Genomic DNA, 22,093 nt, shown 5'->3' with positions numbered 1-22,093 from the left:
CATTCAAGAGTTATGCCCCTTCTCAAAAAGAAAAATTGCTGAATTTTTGTTTCCAGTATCTCACTGAACCAAATGTTATGAAACTTGTACTCAACACTTATTACATCAAAACTCATATCAAGTACACATTTGGGTAGTTCCACTTTAATGTTCTTGAGTTATGTCCCTTTATAACTATCACAAATGTTCCATGGATAATTTCCTGATTTAATTATACACTAATTAAGTCATAGTTTGTTGCCATGGAGACTCACAAAATGTGAAATTTAATACATTATTATAACAATAAACTGTCATCATTGTCATATTAGTGGAATTATAGATATAAACATAAATATCAGCAGTCACTTTTCAATTTGAACTTTATTTTAGGCCAAATATGGACTTAAATTGTTGTATTCAAAACCATTAAATCAAGCTTTTTGAAAAAGGTCTTATTTGATTAAAAGACACACTTGTCATGATATTTGGTAAAAAGATCTAAAAACATGAAGCAGAAAAAACATTTCATGCATTTCAGAGTAACAAATGTTTTCATTTTCAGGAATGTGACTACTGCAATTGCTCCAGATATCTATTAGATAAATACGAAAACAGCACGCTACCTACAGTACCCAGTACAACAATAGCAATAACAAGTCAGCCAACAATACCACCACCGTATAAAATAGTCAATAATCCTGATGACAGTGTTGTTTCTAAACCTGTTGATACTAGTACACCATTAGCACAAAAGTCCTGTGGCATTCAGATTCTTAATGGTAACTTGTTTTTTACAATAAGGTGATGATATTCCTTTCTTGTCAAAAAAGAAAGAAAGAAAAGATATTCACAAAATGATATACTTGTATATATTATATAGTTAATGATTTGAATATTAAAGAATGATGTAAACTTTATTATTTGATTGTAAGGAAAAAATGTTCCTCTTTTTTTTTTAACAATTTGTCAAATAGAAGAAATAAATTGTATCAGTCACCTTTCAATAAAACTTGTTTTTAAGTTGATGTTTAGTGATCACCTCTTCAGCTTATTAATGTTGAAAGTGCATATGTATACAGTTATTAGAAAATAGTAGAAGATTTTAGTTTTAATTAGTGAAATAATTGGAAGATCTTTTTTTGAAAAGTGAGTTCTTCAAAATGATGAATAATATATGATAAAAAGATTTTTACTCTTACTGAGTGCTGTTATTTGTGGATGTTGTAAGTGAGACTTAGGTTTATATTTGATCTCTATTTGACAGAAAGTTTGTTCTTTGTGGTACTTATTCAACAATATTTTTATGTTGATCAGCTTAGTTCTATTGATGTTTGAAGGAGCCTGTGTGGCACCATGACAGCTTTATGTGCCACAAAGCTTATTAGCAAGAAATAAAAAAAGATCATATTGTCATTTTTAATGCCCCACCTAAGATAGTAGAGGGGCATTATATTTTCTGGTCTGTGCGTCTGTCTGTCCCGCTTCAGGTTAAAGTTTTTGGTCAAGGAAGTTTTTGATGAAGCTGAAGTCCAATCAACTTGAAACTTAGTACACTTGTTGCTTATGATATGATCTTTCTAATTTTAAAGCCAAATTAGACTTTTGACCCCAATTTCACTGCAGTCCACTTTCATAGAAAATGAAAGTGCGAGTTTCAGGTTAAAGTTTTTGGTCAAGGTAGTTTTTGATGAAGCTGAAGTCCAATCAACTTGAAACTTAGTACACATGTTCCTAATGTTATGACCTTTCTAATTTTTAAGCCGAATTAGACTTTTGAACCCAATTTCACGGTCCACTGAACATAGAAAATGAAAGTGCGAGTTTCAGGTTAAGGTTTTGATGAAGCTGAAGTTCAATCAACTTGAAACTTAGTACACATGTTCCTTATGATATGATCTTTCTAATTTAATGCAAAATTAGATTTTTTACCAATTTCAAGGTCCATTGAACATGGAAAATGATACTGCGAGTGGCCATCCGTGTACTTTGGACACATTCTTGTTCCTTTTAAATCTATGCATTATTTTCTTATAAAAAGATATAAAAGGGCTTAAAGAAAATAATTGTACTGAATGAATTATTAAAAGGTATGCAGTTTTAGAGATTTTGGAGAAGACGTTACTAAGTTGTAAAACTTGTGTCTGATCCATTTGTCATTTTGAACAATAGAATATATGTTTAAACTAGTTTTAGATTTGAATTCAAGTTTAAGAGGGAAAGGTTTAAGTAAATAATTGCATTTGATGTATGTTTTGGTGTTGTAAACTTTTTAAAACTATTCATGTAGATGTAACCTAGTTTTTCTATTTTCCAGGTGGAAATTCAAAAATTGTGACATGGTGTAGGTTCTTTGATGATACATTCCCTAGTTTGAAGACAGCAGTTGATTACAACATCACAGGAGAATTTCTTAATTTTAAAATTATATTTAAACAAGAGATGGATAGCGAAATTGACGTAAGTATCATTTTATAACTTTCAATAAGCAGTGTAATATTTTTTTATATTGAATATATATTATGAAAATTTAGAAAAAAAAATTAATTATACTACATTGTAGTACTAAAAATACAAGAATGTGAAAATGGCTTATCTTGTCAAATTTGCATGCAGCACTAAAACAACTAAAATAAATTAAAAAGACTTCAGAACTGATCTAAAAGTACCCACAATTACAGAAAGCTAGTAAAAATTCCAATTACAACTGATGGATGGATCGTGTTCTTTTTGAATAAAATTTCTTTTTGAATAAAATATCATTTAGAATAGGTTCAACAGATTACGTTGACAGGCACCATGACCATTCCTAAAATATATATCAAAATATAAGGGCACAGTATGGCCAGGATGAAGCCATCATGAATGACCATAAATTTTGATAAATGTATAGCAAATATAGTACCAACAACAACAAAAATATGAAAAGATCTTGATAAAGGTGTTAAATTGATAATCTGAAAGAAGTTTATTCAAAGAATCAATAGAAGGTATCTAATTTAGGTGAAAATTCATCAAAAGTGTCTAAAATTGAAAATTAAGGAATTTTTTTACAATTACTTTCATTATTTATGATTTATGTAAAAAGTATATTTAAGTCAACCAAATTAAAAAGATACTTTAATATATTTTATCTATGAAGTAAAAGTGAGAAAAAATTTTTATTTAATAATGATTTATGAGATGGAATTATCCCCCTTTTTTATTGCAATATTTAAAGCAAAAGTTCGATATGTCCTTTTTTTCAGATTTTGATGTGTCTTGTGTTATATGTTAATGATGAGGAAATAACTGAGCTCTGTGGAATACCTGATCTGAGTGAAACAACAAATCTAGTTCTGCATGTTTTCAATCGTGACAATTATGTACCAGAGATTACAGATGTATTCAATATATTCTCAGCAAGGGCAATTTTCACAAATCTTATACTACCACCACCAACTGGTGCGCTTTGTCGCTATGGTGATCCATTCAGAGGTGGAACTAACCCAATAATAAAGTATGAAGTTGGTATTGGGAGCGACAAGTTATTAACAGATATTGTACCCTTTAGGAAAGTTATAGAACCATGTATACCTTGCTTTGGGGAATGTCTAAACTACATCTGTGACCAGGATTGTGATCATGATAAACTTGTGGACTACAGTTTTACTTTGACGAACTTAAATATTGCACCATATGTAATGGATTTAAATGAAACAGGGCATTACTATAATAAAACTGTGATATACTATTTAACAGGTAAATGAACTCATTGTTTTAGTAAAAGTCAAAAATACTTATCCAAATTTTTTCTCTGGAGCATTATTTCTTAAAAATCTTTTTTCTAAGATGAATTGCTACCTCTTCAGATATCTGGCACACAAATACATAGAATAACATACAAGTCCTCCTCATATGTATTTTCAATATATGTCAATTGACTGTCTTACTTGTAATAAAGATAAAAACTGTATAAAAAAGTGGCTTTAGACTTTAAAAAAAGCTTCCATGAAGATTATTGGTTTCTCTTATATATTATTGTAGTAACAATCCAATTTTCAAGACGTTTTGGCCATTTATTCTTTAATATGCAATATTTGACCTTATATTTTCTGCCTTATTGTCTTATAAAAACATTTATTAATTAACTGCACTGTTATTGGACTTAATATGATGAAAACTGCCTATGCAATATAATGTGTAGACTGGGCCAATACAGAATAACTAGGCCAATACAGATTTTTTCTGTATTGGCCGAGTTATTCTATATTGGCCGAGTTGACACAAGTGCAGGATTTCGGAACGTCTCTAGGTTTTACATCGAAAGTCACGATAAACACAAATTGAAAGTAAACAGTTGTTTTGAAGACGCAGTTGTCATTTAGTTATCTTAAACATGCTGAAAATGTCAGTATGGCATACATTTCAGGCGAAAGACGGTCACATTCATTTAAAAGGTATTTTGAAAGCAGACGTGACGTGACGATAAAACTATTTCAGGTTTGGGGAACGAGTAGATTATCACAAAGTTCATTTCTTGACGACCTCATAATTTCACGATTGTACACATCGATTTTAAATTAGTTTCTGCATTACACATGCAATGGCAGTACCTTTCCAATTACTATTTATGTGTTGCGTCTAAATTTAAGTTGTAACACTTTATAGTAACTGAAAAGGGTAGAAAAATTCATCAGATGAGAAAATGCTGAAGACACCTGGAAACAGCACCAGATCATTATGTATTGCATCTCATAAAAAGAAACAAACTGAGATTTGGATAGTTCCACTTCAAGGTAAAAATATTTATCTCTTTTGAAATGAAATTAAAAAAATATTGTAACGCTGTAGTTAATTAATAAAGATATTATTACGTGTATTTCTGTATTGGCCTTGTTATTGGTCCTCGGCCAGCTGTATTGGCCTTCGGCTTCGCCTCAGGCCAATACAGCAAGCCTCGGACCAATAACTAGGCCAATACAGAAATACTTACGAAATAATATCATAATATATATATCCCATTTGTTGTACTGCTGTTTTGATGAGTCTTTTCCTTAAGTCTGATATTTTACAGGAAGGGCTGTAACTGGATCTGGAGATAGTGCTGTATCCTCATCTTCAGGATTTTATATTGATATCACAGGTCCTGTGTTTGACCTTGACATTATGCTAAATTCACCAATTTATAGTGATGAAACCCGAGGTGAATTTCAACCAGTCCAGTTCCAAGCATCAAACAGCACCATTAAAGCTTTTTGGAGATGTACTGATGAAGAAAGTCAAATAAAGGTAATTATGTTTCCCCTCTTAATCATAAACTATTTTTAAGTTAAAAAAAAATCACATTATTTTGGAGCCTAAATTAACTATTCCACACCAGTAATTCAGATAATAAAGTATAATTATGTGGAGTTTTGAATTACGACATGATTTTATCAATGAAGACATTGTGATTGGGCCAATTCTGAAGTGATTTTCTGTTATTGAAACATCATTGTTTTTTTCTTTTCTTATTAGTTTCTCAAATGTCATGTACAAAGGTGTTAAGACTGCACAATGTTATTATATCGTCAACCAGTATAATCACAGTGTATCTTCTTTAACCCCTAGCGCATAAATATATTAAACTGACTGTTCCGTGTTACACCCAACTACCAAGTTATTCTAAATTTATGACATGGAAGCCCACATTTCAAGTAGGCCAAGATTCAGATACAATAAAGTTGTTCTTATTCTGAAACAAAATAAACCAATCAGTTGATAAAATTTCCTAAAAAAGAAAAATCTGCAAAATGATGTTAACATCTTTGCATGACAACAAAACAAGGTGATGTCATATGTATGTTTCCAGTCTTCCTTATTATATGTTAACACCAGGTGTTTTAAAGCTTCTTATAAGCCTCAGAATGCAATAAAATTACATTAAGAGAACATATTTAGGTAAAAAATGTGAGGTTTTTAAATAATATAATGTTAATAATATTATCTAATGGGTGTAAAAGGGAACAGCCAAATCAGTATCGTGTGTAGAGGGCTTTCACGGTTAACAAAATTACTGAATTAGAATCGAAATAATTTATAGCAGCCATAGTTTTGTTTTCATTTTAAAACATTTGGTTGGCACTTATATTTCTATTTTACCTCTCACTGTTGCTTATATGAAATATTCAAATATAAATGCCCAACTGATAGTTAAATGAAAACAAATCAACAGCTGCCCAGAGCATGACCAGAACAGGATCCCTCTAAGGCAGCCAGTGCCCCCCACTTGTGAAAATTTCACGATCCGCCACTGCCTGCCATGAATTATTTCTTAATTGACTAAATATATTTATATAAAATATAATATGATATAAACACATTAATATATTCAATTTAAAATGATTTTTGATAAACAATGTTTTCAGGAGAACTTTTGGGCAATTGGTAAAACCCCTGGTGGAACAGAACTACAGGAATTTCAATCAGTAGGCCTCAATGTAACTGGTGTTAATTCATCATTTGAAGGCATTCTCCAACATAACCATACATATTACGTGTCTATTATCTGTGTCAATGGAGGTGGGAAAACTAAGCAATGGAATGATACTAATGGTATGTTTAACAGATAACTTGTTGTTTTCTAGTATTATGAAAAAGGTACATTCATCTCACATATTTTAAATCAAGAAGACATTGTGGTACAAGGAATAACTGGTATTCACATCAAAATGTATGTTCAGCAAAATAAGATCTATAAACATGTCAACATGTTTGAAATCATAAACTGACCATCAGAGGAATTTAACTTGTTTATGCGCTTTTGTCAGGGAATATTAAAGATTCAGAGAAATGGAAAGTAGCAAAAATGTTCAGGATTATAAGATTTACGAATAAGTCAACATGGCCAAAATTGTCAGATTCCTTATAGGATTTTTACTGTTTTTGATAATTTAGACAATATTATCTTGAAAACTTTTAAACAATAAATTGATTATCAATATGAGATATACAAAAATATAACTAAGTAAGATTTACAATCTTGACCTCACATGTGCATTCATATATGTATTATCAATTGTAGGTGTTACTCCTTTGTTTAAAATGCCAGAAGTAGATACTTTAAACAATACTGTCCTAGGAGAAGTTAAACCATTTGATGAACCAGTGATACCTTCAGATGCCATGGAGAGTACAGATCCTGATAGTATTGGATTTACATTTACTGTTAGTGAAGATAAAAGTATTAACAAATATGGTAAGTTTACATGATGAGCTTAAAATGGAATTTCTATTCAATGTATTCAATACATGTACATGAATACATGACATTTAAGAATAGATATATACTATGAAACATAAAAAAAAATGATTGTTTAATATTGAAAAATCTTTAAAAGAGAATATCAGATTGAAGAAAAAAAGAGAACATTAAAAGGTAAATACCAGAAGGGGCAATCAAATGGCCTCTCCATTTATTATCTTGCCTACAACCAAAGATTTTTTACCCCAATTTCACGGTCCTTTAATTTGAACATAGAAAATGATAGTGAGAGTGGGGCATCTATGTACTATGGACACATTCTTGTTTTGAAATACTTGGGTGGTTTTTTTGTATATTAAACCTTTATCGCTAAAACTTTTAACATAAATTGACTCTGTAAAGCAGGCGAGAAATGTCATTATGTGCATTTGTGTTCATTTCAATTAATCCCCCAAGGAGGCACCCAAATGGAAATTTTGAAAGAGCAATTTTGTCCACAATTTTAAACAAAACAAATGCTTTTAAAAGTATGAAGAAGCCATAAAACAACATTAAAATATATATGAAGGTGGTTTTGTAGGACTATAAGACCCATCTTGCACATAAAACCCCCATGAGCATTTTGAAAAGATGGCAGGTATGAATGATATGAACTAGCATTCTCTTATCTGATACATTTATCTGTATGCAGTTTTCCTGAAATAGCACTAACTAATCTGACATTTTTGTGCATTCTTGAAAAATCACAATAATAGTTGCATTCAATAATTTCTAAATATAGTATATTTTCAGATACTGTAAAGTCGAAGGTAATGATACCAGTTTATTGTATTTTTCTTCAGATTTGTGTATTGGAACAAATAAAAATAAAGATGATATTTTCCCTTGTGTTTTGGTGGGATATAATGTATCTGGATCAGCTTCTATCAAAGATGGATATTTGTTAATTGATAATATCAAAGTAAGACCTCTATCAGAACTGCAGAACAGATTTTGGAATGTATCTGAGGACCAAACACAGAACAAAACAAGTGCGTTTCATATGGAACCTGGAAGGACATTGTTTCTGACCATGAGAGTTTGTAATGAAGCAGAACTCTGTTCTAACAAATCTATAGGAAGTGTGCTAATAACTAATACAGAATCAATATTAAAAAGATCAGATCATGGAGAATCAGTTAAAATTGTAGACAATATTGCTACAGGATCTACAAGGAGAAAAAGAAGTGTGGAAACAATTGTTTTAACAACTCCGGAAGGTAACATTTTGTCTGGTCAATTTGAATATTAAAAATTAAATATGATTCAAGGAAGAGTACATTTATAATCAAAACTAAATTATAATGCCATATTTGTTTAGGATTACAATTTTCATTGGATGTTGACCAAACATTTAGAAGGGTTATATTCAACATTAGTTATAAAAATAAGCTGATATATAATGAGAGGTATTTCTGTTTTAATTAATGTTGGGATGACTACCTCTAAGATCAAGGTCAAAATAGTAAAATTATACCTTAGTTAATGTGTAGAAAAGTGGTTTCTAGGAGGGTCAAGTATAATAAGAGGAAAACCACTGCTGAAGTCACTTGGTATAAAACCTCATAATAAAACGAACAGATGATATATGCCAATTCTTATCTTAGCTTCAACAGGTCACTAAAGTTTTTGTAATTGTTACTGTTTTTACCTTAACAACAAATGGTTGCACTAGCTGCTTAGTATATAGGACTAAGCACCTGGACTCAATCTGTTTGAATTTCATTTGATACAAGCAACGTTTTCATTGTCTGTTTTCCTGGAGATGAGATTATATAAGAACTTTTATACTTATATAGGATTAATACCAGGACAGACCATTGTACTTCAGCCAATATCTGAAGCAGATCTAACAACAGAATACAGATCTGATTCTTCAACTGATTTTCAGCCATACATAGTTAACCCAGCAACTACTCTTGATATGGTGGAAAGATTATTGTACAAGAGGTACTGTGATTTTAGTTATATTTTTTAAAACACCTAATGATAGATATTAATGGAACTGAAATGGTGTAAAACAGTCTTTTATAACATTTTTTTTTATTTCTGTGTGGTACATATATGCATCCTACACCAACCCCAATCAGTGAAACCAGAGATTCTTTTTTATGCCCCACCTACGATAGTAGAGGGGCATTATGTTTTCTGGTCTGTGCCTCCGTTCGTTCGTCCATTCGTTCGTCCCGCTTCAGGTTAAAGTTTTTGGTCAAGGTAGTTTTTGATGAAGCTGAAGTCCAATCAACTTGAAACTTAGTACACTGGTTGCTTATGATATGATCTTTCTAATTTTAAAGCCAAATTAGACTTTTGACCCCAATTTCACGGTCCACTGAACATAGAAATTAAAGTGCGAGTTTCAGGTTAAAGTTTTTGGTCAAGGTAGTTTTTGATGAAGCTGAAGTCCAATCAACTTGAAACTTAGTAAACTGGTCGTTTATGATATGATCTTTCTAATTTTAAAGCCAAATTAGACTTTTGACCCCAATTTCACGGTCCACTGAACATAGAAATGAAAGTGCGAGTTTCAGGTTAAAGTTTTTGGTCAAGGTAGTTTTTGATGAAGCTGAAGTCCAATCAACTTGAAACTTAGTACACTGGTTGCTTATGATATGATCTTTCTAATTTTAAAGCCAAATTAGACTTTTGACCCCAATTTCACGGTCCACTGAACATAGAAATGAAAGTGCGAGTTTCAGGTTAAAGTTTTTGGTCAAGGTAGTTTTTGATGAAGCTGAAGTCCAATCAACTTGAAACTTAGTACACTTGTTGCTTATAATATGATCTTTCTAATTTTAATGCCAAATTAGACTTTTGACCCCAATTTCATGGTCTACTGAACATAGAAAATGAAAGTGAGAGTTTCGGGTTAAAGTTTTTGGTCAAGGTAGTTTTTGATGAAGTTGAAGACCAAACAACTTGAAACTTAGTACACGTGTTCCATATGGTATGATCTTTCTAAATTTAATGTCAATTTAGATTTTTTATCCAATTTCACGGTCCATTGGACATGGAAATTGATAGTGCGAGTGGGGCATCCGTGTACTTAGGACACATTCTTGTTTTTGGATATCTCTAAATCTATTTAATATTGGAATGTTTCCAAATAGTGGTTAGTAAAACTAATTACATTAATGGAGCACAGGTCTCAACTTTTTTGTTCTTCAGGGTGTATGATTTTTTTTTTTTTTTTAATGGGAATATTCAAGCAAAATTCATGACTTAAAAAGCAAACAACAAATTATAATTAGATAACGATTTGAAGTTTTAACACGTTTTATCATAACTTCAAATCAAAATAGGTAAATTGATAACTCATTCCGGTGTAAAAGTTACATTATCTTAGTTATCTCCTCTGCTACTGGTCGTTAACACAAACTTGAATTTAAACAAAAATATCCTCTATTTGTAAAAACAATTCAAGAAACTATAGATTTAACTAAATGTGTTCTTTGGCATTTATAAGGTATATTATGGTGTCTTTTATGGAGTTATGAAATGAGAAGATTCATTTAGGAGGGAATAACACAATTATTGAAATTTCATAAAACACCAGGTCTTTAAAGCAGAATTATTGAAGATGGGGTCTTGTATGATTATAGTTTTTATGGTTATATAGGGTTTAGTGTCTAACAATGGAAGAGTTTTGATAGTTTTATTTTTGTTTTATATTTTACAGAATACATTCTTTGGTAATGACATTTTCTGTGATACCAGTTGGTCACCTACCTATGCCAGGACCAATGAATATTACATATCCAGATACTGTTGGCGAGAATGAAGACAACAAAACAGTTCTGGCACACTGGAATACAGGTATATTCCCGCATTTTATGATAATGATAGATATTGCAATCCCTTAATTTGTCCATCTGTTTGGTTGTTAAATATTTTCATTGCCTTTCTCAGAAACTACCAAAACAGATTAATATCTGATTTGGTCAGTTTATATTCTCAGTGATTATTTGAAAGGTATATGTGCTTTTCAGATCTGTCAGACTTGTACTTTGCTTATACTTTGAATTAAGAGGAGGTAGGTATCTATAATACTAAAATAACGAGGTCCAATTTGTCAGCTGTCATCGAGTAAAAACGACAAATCAAAGTATTCAACTTTATATGATAACTAATATAGGACAATTGTGTAGATTAAAAATTACACCACTTCAGACCCTTTTGTTTTCCACATAATTAATGTTGCCAATAATTAACAAGTTCCGGGTCGAATCCGATACTGATACCAATAGTATATTCACCTGTTACCTATTACCTTATCTGTACGTTCTGCATCTGACAGGCACACCACCAAACGGTATATTTAGGATTTTGCTATATACACGGGTCATAATGACAGGGTTGACACTACTAAATTCAATCATTGTCAAATTGTTCCCTATTGTAGTATTTTAATCAGTAAGACTTTCTAAGATAACAATACGAATACTAAAAATCTGGACTTAAAATAAGGCATAAGTTTAAAAAAGACAGACATCACAATACTTTAAAAAGAATTGTGAAAAAACATAATGCTCCACAAAAGACCATGCCATAAACCATTTTCTTTATACAGCAGCCAGCATGCCCCATCAGGGTGACTCAGAAATTTCATTTTTGTTCTTCTATATAATGAAAAGATCAATAGTTAACTTAATGAATCTTACAAGGATGTATATATTCCAAAAGAGCATATGAGGAGGTTAAGCTATTTAGATTTTCAACCTTTCTGTAATATTTCTGTGGTCAAATATTTCTGGGTTTCATGCTTTCCTAGCTCAATGACAATTTTAAAGAGACCTCATAATCTATATATTTATAGCTCACCTTTCCTAAAGGCCAAGTGAGATTTTCTCTTAGCATCTGTTTGTCCGTGATTGTTAAATTTTACAAAAAGTATTCTTCTCTGAAACTGCTGAGCCAAATTTTTTGGCCACATCATTATTTGGGTATCTTGTTTAAAAAATGTGTCTGATGATCCTGCCTGTCAACCAAGATGGCTGACATGGTTGAAAATAGAACATAAGGGTGAAATGCAAGGTATTGATGATATGAATTCGTAATCAGTTATTACTGTAGAAAATATAGCACATTATTTCAAAACATAGTAATAGTTGTAAAATTTTTCTCTGTTTATAGCTCTACAGCAGTGGCAGTTAAGTGGTATGACCTGTGGTAAAACATCAACGTCTGAAATCAATAATGGAGGTGGAACAAAGACTGTTGAGGTATTATAATTTTTATGGCCCCGCAACGAAGTTGTCGGTGCCATATAGTTTTACCCTTGTCTGTAATTCCGAAATTCCGTCTTTCCGTCATTCCGCGACAAACCATTATACGGAGTTTTTTTCTAAACGCCTTCAGATATTGGGCTGATTTTTGGTATGTGAGTTAACCATGATGAGTTACAGATCAAGTTTAAGTTTCATTCCGCTCCACTAATTAATGCCTAAATTACGGGCTTTGGACTTTGAAAAATTGTTGAAAATTGTTGAAAATCACAGTTATACAGACTTTTTTTTCTAAACCCCTTCAGTTATTGGGCTGATTTTTTATATGTGAGTTAACTATGATGAGTTACAGATCAAGTTTAAGTTTCGTTCCGCTCCACTAATTTTTGCTGAAATTACGGGCTTTGGACTTTGAGAAATTGTTGAAAATCACAGTTATACAGACTTTTTTTCTAAACGCCTTCAGATATTGGACTGATTTTTGGTATGTGAATTAACCATGATGAGTTACAGATCAAGTTGAAGTTTTGTTCTGCTCCACTAATTTATGCTGAAATTACGGGCTTTGGACTTTGATAAATTATTGAAAATCACAGTTATACAGATTTTTTTTCTTTACGCCTCCAGATTTTGAGCTGATGTTTGATATATGAGACTACCATCAAATTCGTGTCCACATGTGTTTATATTGAAATTGCAGATTTTTCAACTTTTTGGGACGGGGCCATTCGTGTCGCTTTGACATATAGTTATGATTATATTTTATATACCAGCAATAGTTTGAAAGCTATCATTCATATACTCCCTGCTTTCTTATACTAGAGGCAAATAGTGATTGAGGATTCCTCTTGTTTGTTGGTTTGTTTGTTCAGTTGTCCTTCATTCCCACTTTTGTATCTGCAATTGCTCCTTGTAAATGTGTTGACAAAATTTTGAAATGGTGAACCTTTCACAGAATCTTACTCAAATGATTATGCTTTTGTACCTCAAATTCTGCCATCACTTGTCATCCATTCTCCTCTGAAACTTCTAGGCCAATGCAAATAGCACCAAACTTAATCTAAATTTTCAATAGGATATATTGTTGATAATTACATCCATGCATGCATGTAGTTGAAACATCAACACACATGGCCACTGTTACTAAAAGTAGAATATAGGGGGTAAAATGCAGGCAAATAGCTTCCAAATTTTGATGATGGATGCCTTATAAAATCCTTTAGGTATCAATCTTGATTACTTAGTGGTTGATAATTAAGCATGACTGCTACCTTAACTAAACGTAGAAATCTGCAGTAAACTTTAAATGCACCAACTCTAATCAAACTTTTAGTATCAAATTAACATATTTTTCTCTCCTGGTCCAGACTATATTCTATCATGATTTGCCATGATTTGGATTTTAAAAGAAATTTTGCTCGATTTGCTGCAGATGTCGTCTTACTGTGTACTAGATTTCTCTCAAACTGATTATGACAAATCTTGCCAGTAATGCTTGAAATAACCAGTATGACAAGAGACCAATCTCTTTCAGTTTATTTTACAAAAAAGTATTTTTTTACTGAAAAACAAATTTCCCAATTGTTTACAAGTGATTTTGGCTTATTTTTATAATAGTGGAACGTTTAGGAGTCATTTACAACCATTTTCAACTTTTACTTTACCATGGAAAATAGGGTGTTCTATGAAAATACAGTAAATGATCACACATGATTTGAAATAACCAAAGTTTCATTATATAATTGAACATTTTCAAGAAGTAACAAAAACTATTTTCTGAATTCTCATGGTCAAAAACGGTGTTGCAAACAATATACCACATATGGACTTCTCAATACAGAAAACCATAAAACATCAAAAAAGGGTGTACACAAAAACTATAACAATTAATACTTGCAATATATTTTAAAGGTTTGCAAAACTTGGACAGGTGATGAAATTAACAACAACAAAAGTGAGGGAAATATGTCGTATTTCTCAGAAGAGACGCAATTTGCTGTGTTTATTGTATCAAACAAAGTGTATAATACTCCACCAATATTGACTAGTGACAGATTTATTACCATGGAGGAAGATGAAGGTATTTAAGATTTGTCAGTTAAATATCATGCACAAAACACACCCTTAGCCAGGGGGATTGAGGGGTTTGTAGGAACACTCCACCCCCCACCCCCACACCTTGAAAACAAATAAGTTCTGTTTAATTTGTAACTGTTAAAGTTGAGTATGATTGTATTGAACCACCAAGCGTAATTTCATTCCATCCTGTTTTTATTCTGGGTAACTTTTTTTCACTGGTGAATATATTGGATGTAAATAGTGTGAAAGTGTTGATCTTGATATCATTGTTTTGTTTATATTAGACCAGTTTATTGTTTAAATAAATTAATAGATTAAGATAAGAATAGTTTTCAAGGAACCAGTTTCTATTAATAGATAATGACATAGAAGATATGATTTTATATCAAGTCTACCAAAACTCAAATGTACAGAAAAAATTCGGGAATACTGTTTATATGAATATTACAATTAGTGACAATTTAAAAGCATATGGTTTGATGTTTTGATTAGAATTTTTTTTTTAATTTAATTCGTAATTAAAGCATTATATTGTGTTATGTGTTCAGAGTGAGTACTAAAACACTTCATCAATGTATGAATCTTGAATGTTAGTGTAATTATTCCTAGTTCAAAATCACTAGTGTAATAATTCCTGGTTCAAAACATTTGTGTGAACATTCCGTGGATGAAAAACACTAGTTTACTTTGTCCATCTGTTACATAAATCAGCTATGCAAGTTTATGTTAATTCAAATACCAAATACTACCCCCCCCCCCCCCAAAAAAAAAAAAAAATTACCAAGCCCCATTTTTTGTATATTTCCCCTTCAAAAAACTCTCTTTAGAATCTTATCAAAAGTGATGGATATTTTACACTGGAACCGGATTAAAAACCTAGTGAATTTTTGTTGGTGGATAAAAACACTAGGGATTTTCATCCTCTGGATAAAGTACACTGGCGGATTCAAACCACTGTTACATGTTCACCCTCTTTAAACAAAGAATTTATTATTGTAATCATGTTGTTAGATTTTGGATATCATACCATACTATAGATAAGTAAATTAAATGTTCAATTTCAAATTTCTAAGATCTTTGATCACATATATTTTGCGTCAGAAACCTATATTATGTCAAAAATTTGATTACAATCCAAATTCAGACAGTATCAAGCTTGAATATCGTGTCCAAACTTGCCCCAACTGTTCAGGGTTTTGACCTCTGTGGTTGTATCAGGCTGTTCTCAGCAAAGCATTTTAGTGAATTTAGAATATGAAAATCTCAGACTATGTTCATGTGTCAAATTGAATCTTTAACTGAGATGCATGTATAGGGGGTATTACCAGTAGTCTGGCTTTGTGGAAAACTCTAGCTATTAAATAAAACCTTTTTAGAAGGTTAAGGTATATCTCATTTTGAAATGAAAACTTTCATTACTTCATGCACTTATCTAAAAAGTATGTTAGTAGTTTTCCATTTATTTATTTAGTGATATTAAATCTACTTTGAATTGTTGAAAATAAGTAAACTTTTATATGTTATTTCTAAGGTACAATACAATACCAGTTGGAAGCGTTTGATGAAGAAGGTGATGTAATCAAATTCAGTCTGGCAAGTCAGACAAATAAACTCAGCCGTATTGAATCACTGCCACTACAGGATGGACTGTAAGTGATATGATCATTTTTTTTAAGGCAGTGCTTTTATTGGGGTCATGTTCCAGTCATTTTGATTACTTAGATATATTTTTATGCCCCACCTACGATAGTAGAGGGGCATTATGTTTTCTTGTCTGTGCGTCCATTCATCCGTCCATCTGTCTGTCTGTCCGTTCGTCCGTCTGTCCCGCTCCAGGTTAAAGTTTTTGGTCAAGGTAGTTTTTGATGAAGTTGAAGTCCAATCGACTTCAAACTTAGTACACATGTTCCCTATGATATGATCTTTCTAATTTTAATGCCAAATTAGAGTTTTTACCCCAATTTCACGGTCCACTGAACATGGAAAATGATAGTGCGAGTGGGGCATTCGTGTACTGAGGACACATTCTTGTTTGGAGTAGCATCGGCTTCTGACTAGAACATTTTGTCTATTCTACAGCTTTTTTTTTTTAATTCTTCAGAGAAATTGGAATTTCATGCATATCGACTTTCAATAAAATTTCTGACTCTTAATTATATGCATTAAGCTATGATGCTAGTTCTTAAATGCTTGCCCCCAATTGATTACCTTTATTTAGAACCTTGTTTACATGATAATCTGTTCAAACAATTTTTTATTGCTATTTCATTTTATATTTAGATTAATTGAATTGTATGAATCTGACGAGTATAAAAAAAATCAGTTTCAATAATGAAATGAATTGCTTGAACAGAGAATCAGAGATATAAGTAATTCTTATTCATTTGTTATTTGCTTTGGTTCAGGATGATGTGATGTATGCTCCTCAAAAAGTGTTTTTTTTTTTATCACTGGGACTCTAACAACCATTTAAAGAAACAGAAATTTTAAAACTAAAAGTAAAAAAAGTATTAAATTTCTTTTTATCTTGTCTATGATGAAGAATATGAAGGTAAGACAAAGTGAATGCAGTATGAAGTTATTGGTGTCTGTGTCGTCAATATTTTGTTTGGTTTGTCACAGGTTGATTTTTATGGCCCCGCAACAACGTTGTCGGGCCATATAGTTTCTCCCTTGTCCGTCATTCCACTACAAACCATCATGCACAATTTTTTTCTAAATACCTTCAGACATCTGGCTGATTTTTGGTATGTGAGTTTACCATAATGCGTTACAGATTTAGTTTAAGTTTTGTTTTGCTCTGCTTATTCCTCTGAAATTACAGGAATTGTTAAAATCACAGTTATAAAGACTTTTTTTTCGAAACGCATTCAGATATTGGGCTGAGTTTTGATATGTGAGAGCTGGATACTATGCATGCATAGATGTGTCCACATGTGTTGGTGAAATTGCAGACTTTTTTTTACTTTTGGAGATGGGCCAGGGCCATTCTTGTTGTTCCGACACATCTAGGTTTTAATGCCATCCATGCTAGGTAGTAGGAGCATTTTTTTTTTTACCCTTCTACCTACATCATATTAGGTTACATTCTCTAACTTTTAGTTTGCCTCATCAAATTGACATTATTTTAACATTAATGATAGTTTTGTTTTGTAGACTGCTTTATACCCCATGCACTGACTGTTCAGGAGTTGAGACCTTAACAATAATCCTATCAGAAGTACAGACCAACGAAGATATACCTCCAGCCAGTAGTGAAACAACCATTGTTATTACCATAATAGATTATAATGACTCACCAGAAATATTCTTAACACAACATGGTCAATCTATTTTATCATTTGATCCATCTGAACCAGTCTTGGTAAGAAATAATACTAACCCTTTTAAAGCCATCTGATAATAGAGTAAGTGATTGCTCAAATAGCAAGGGTGTGTGAATACAAAAGTTATCTTCAATTAAGACTAAAGTAACACTTTGGTGCTACTTTACAGTCTTTATAAACTGTTTATCTTTTTAAAAAGATGTGGTATAAGTACCATTGCATGCACACAAGTTAACTCTCCATCCAATTCACAATTTGTAAAAGAAAAACCATTAAAGGTCAAAGTATGGTCATCACCATGGAGCCTTGGCTCACACCGAAAAAGCAAGCTATAAAGGGCCCCAAAAATTACATGTGCAAGTTCATTTCAGTTAAGTTACACTAATAACAAGAAAAAAAATGAGTGTATGGTATGCATCAATGTGACACACAACCCAATCACGTGACCAAAAGGCATATATTGAGATATGAAAAAAGGTTTTTAAGGATGTTTGCTATGCAGAAAAAAATGAATATGTATTTTTTATCACAATCCAAATTCAGACAGCTTGAATATTGTGTCCAAATTTGCCCAAACTGTTCAGGGTTCTTCCCCTGTGTTCGTTTGCCCTCGGCAAAGCATTATTGCACTATATGTAATAAAATTATGAACAGAAAAGTAGCTACATACAAGGGTTAGCAGGATTTTTTTTAATGCACTACATTGATAAAACTAAAGGATTCTGAATATTTGGGAAAAATTTAAAAACAAGAGGAGTCAACATCTTTTAGATAACCAATATTTGTCTAGGAGACAGCAACTAAATGACAAAAAAAGACCTCAACCAGTCAGCATTACGACTTCTGAAAAAGACAGGACTAACTAGTGGGAATACAGTATCTGTTGATTACTAGTATGTCAAAGTATCTACCATTTAGCAAACAAATTATGGCCCACAGCAGTGTTATTTCATACAGCATGTACAGTATATATTACAGACACAATATTTAATATTAAGTCAGGTTTACTCTTCTTGAAAATCATCACTTCCTAGTCAATTTCCATGGGGAAAAAATTTAAGATTAGAACAAATGTAAAAGAGACAACAACCTGACCAAAGAGCAGATAACAGACAAAGGCCACCAATGGGTCTTCTATAAAGTGAGTAATTCCAGAACAACAAGGTGGGCCTCAGCTGCATGGCCTTTAAATAAAAATGTGTACTAGTTAATGTATATTTTTAGGTATACTTAGAGCAGAGAAACATTTTTAACAAGGGGAAATGGACACAGGATTTCACTGCAGAAATAGGAGCATTTGATGTGGAACAAAACAATCTACACATTGAAGTATATGAACCAAGTTATGGTACAGTTCTTATCTTGGATGAAAAAACAACAGTTCCAGATATTAATTATTGTGAGACAACTTTGAATGTAAGAAATTTTAAGCTTCTCCATGAAAGTGGCTGGGATATAGAAATGTTTTCTTCATCTCTACATCTAATAGGCAAAGTTTTGTATTAAAGAACATTTTTCTGAATCATAACATACATGTATGACAAGTATAACAAAAAATTACTGCATTTAACACAATATTTATGAGAATTTGGTCACTATGACCTACATTTCTTACTTTAATGACTGTTAAGCTCTCTTAAATTAATTTCTTGATCTCGTGATGATATGTTAAAAGTTATATATTTACCAATTATAACAATTAATATTATAGCGAAAAGTTCACTCATTCCTAAAGTTTTGCATATATAATTAAGAATCAGTTATACATGAATAATATTTCGGCTCAGTTGGCAGCTCCAGAAATCCCATGCCTGTTCCTGAGGCCTTCTTACGGCCTAGATTGAAATTAACCTATCTCAAGGTAAGGGTAGATTTGATGGCCTCAGAAATACCATTCCAATAAGCTTGAATAATTTACTTGCAAGCAATTATTATAAATCAGCTATTTTATAAGCTTATTACTCATGCCAAGTATTATTTTATTTGAAACAAAGATAAATTATGCACAATTTTTTGAAAAGTACAAATTTAACAAACACTCATAGGGGACATCAATGGTGGTACACATTACACCTGAACCAAATATTATGATACTTATACAAAATGCTAATTACCACAAAACACAGATCAAGTTTGAATTTTGGTGGCTTCACATTTACTGTTGTTGAGTTATGCCCTCCTTTACAAATGAAAAAAATGCTGAATTTTTTGTTTCCGTTCTCTAACTTTAGTTTACCTCAATCAAATGTTATTAATCTTGTACACAATGCTTATTACAATGAAATACAGATCAAGTGTCACTTTAACTGTTCTAGAGTTATGCTCTTTTACCATGGAAAAATAGGAATCTTATAACTGTTCTAAAATTATCAATGATGTAATTGTTAAAATTAATTTTTCAAATTGGAGTTGTCTTTCTTTGTCCATTATTGTAGTTGAATCAACTACAATTATGGACAAAGGAAGATAAGTCCATTTTTAAAAATAAGATTAAAAAAATCTTTACCCATCGATGCTTACAAGCACTTTGATTAATGTTCTTCAGTTTTGTCATTTATAACCTATTATGACATTTTGTTTCCCTTCTCTAACTTAAGTTTGTGTCAACTTAATTTAATGAAATGTTTATATAATGCTTATTTCCACTTAACTCAGTTTAAGTTCAAATTTAAGAAGCGTCATTTTTACAGTTCTTGAGTTATGTCCCTTTATAATGTTATATGCTAGCTTGGGCATCATCTGTGTCCATATGGACACATGTCCTATTTATTCTGTTTAAATTGTTGCTGCTGCTCCTTTAAATTATTGCCAGTTTAATTTCAAACTTTGTAAAACATTCTCTCAAAATTACATTTACAGGTGACACATATAGAATGAATTTCATAACAATGTGCACATGGACACCTGGTATTTTTAAATGTTATCATGTGCTTTCAATGGCTGTGGTTAAAAAAATACTTCACCCAAATACAGTATGTCTGGGCACTTTCAATGGGGATATACATAATTACTTTTTTACACATGTCCATTGATTCCTAAATCAAACTCACATCTTCAATATTGACAGGCTAATGATACAGTAAATTAATTTTTCAGACCACTCAGGCAATGATGCCCTTAGATGTGTTTTATATTTTGTCAAGCCTTGACATTAGGTGAAAAAGCAAGACATAGCGATCCTACATTCTGTCGGTGGCGGCAATGGTGTCCACAAATATTCACTCTGTGGTTAAAGTTTTTGAAATTTTAATAACTATTTATACGACCGCAAAATTTGAAAAAAATTTCGTCGTATATTGCTATCACGTTGGCGTCGTCGTCTGCGTCGTCGTCGTCGTCCGAATACTTTTAGTTTTCGCACTCTAACTTTAGTAAAAGTGAATAGAAATCTATGAAATTTTAACATAAGGTTTATGACCACAAAAGGAAGGTTGGGATTGTTTTTGGGAGTTTTGGTCCCAACATTTTAGGAATAAGGGGCCAAAATGGGCCCAAATAAGCATTTTCTTGGTTTTCGCACTATAACTTTAGTTTAAGTTAATAGAAATCTATGAAATTTTGACACAAGGTTTATGACCACAAAAGAAAGGTTGGGATTGATTTTGGGAGTTTTGGTTCCAACAGTTTAGGAATTAGGGGCAAAAAAAGGTCCCAAATAAGCATTATTCTTGGTTTTCGCACAATAACTTTAGTTTAAGTAAATAGAAATCTATGAAATTTAAACACAAGGTTTATGACCATAAAAGGAAGGTTGGTATTGATTTTGGGAGTTTTGGTCCCAACAGTTTAGGAATAAAGGGCCCAAAGGGTCCAAATTAAACTTTGTTTGATTTCATCAAAAATTGAATAATTGGGGTTCTTTGGTATGCCGAATCTAACTGTGTATGCAGATTCTTAATTTTTGGTCCCGTTTTCAAATTGGTCTACATTAAGGTCCAAAGGGTCCAAAATTAAACTTAGTTTGATTTTAACAAAAATTGAATCCTGGGGGTTGTTTGATATGCTGAATTTAGAAATGTACTTAGATTTTTAATTATTGGCCTAGTTTTCAAGTTGGTCCAAATGGGGGTCCAAAATTAAACTTTGTTCATCAAAAATTGAATAAATGGGTTCTTTGATATGCCAAATCTAACTGTGTATGTAGATTCTTAATTTTTGGTCCAGTTTTCAAATGGTCTACATTAAGGTCCAAAGGGTCCAAAATTAAACTAAGTTTGATT

At 31.8% G+C, this 22,093-nt stretch overlaps 1 protein-coding gene across 1 annotated transcript in view; it reads left to right on the top strand.

The window, feature by feature from the left end:
• The window catches only part of LOC143057517 (uncharacterized), a 131,668-nt gene that overhangs the window by 93,137 nt on the left and 16,438 nt on the right, over positions 1-22,093 (top strand). The window contains exons 44-57 of the mRNA XM_076230828.1: positions 545-761; positions 2,297-2,439; positions 3,228-3,720; positions 5,036-5,250; positions 6,369-6,555; positions 7,025-7,198; positions 8,047-8,463; positions 9,043-9,193; positions 10,923-11,059; positions 12,377-12,465; positions 14,380-14,548; positions 16,079-16,196; positions 17,704-17,911; positions 19,098-19,289. Coding sequence (XP_076086943.1) covers positions 545-761; positions 2,297-2,439; positions 3,228-3,720; positions 5,036-5,250; positions 6,369-6,555; positions 7,025-7,198; positions 8,047-8,463; positions 9,043-9,193; positions 10,923-11,059; positions 12,377-12,465; positions 14,380-14,548; positions 16,079-16,196; positions 17,704-17,911; positions 19,098-19,289 — 2,910 coding nt within the window. The remainder of the gene's footprint in view (positions 1-544; positions 762-2,296; positions 2,440-3,227; positions 3,721-5,035; positions 5,251-6,368; positions 6,556-7,024; positions 7,199-8,046; positions 8,464-9,042; positions 9,194-10,922; positions 11,060-12,376; positions 12,466-14,379; positions 14,549-16,078; positions 16,197-17,703; positions 17,912-19,097; positions 19,290-22,093) is intronic.

Source organism: Mytilus galloprovincialis, chromosome 13, assembly GCF_965363235.1.
Source record: "Mytilus galloprovincialis chromosome 13, xbMytGall1.hap1.1, whole genome shotgun sequence".
Classification (NCBI taxonomy): Eukaryota; Metazoa; Mollusca; class Bivalvia; order Mytilida; family Mytilidae; genus Mytilus; species Mytilus galloprovincialis.
This window is presented reverse-complemented; position numbering and strand designations above follow the sequence as displayed.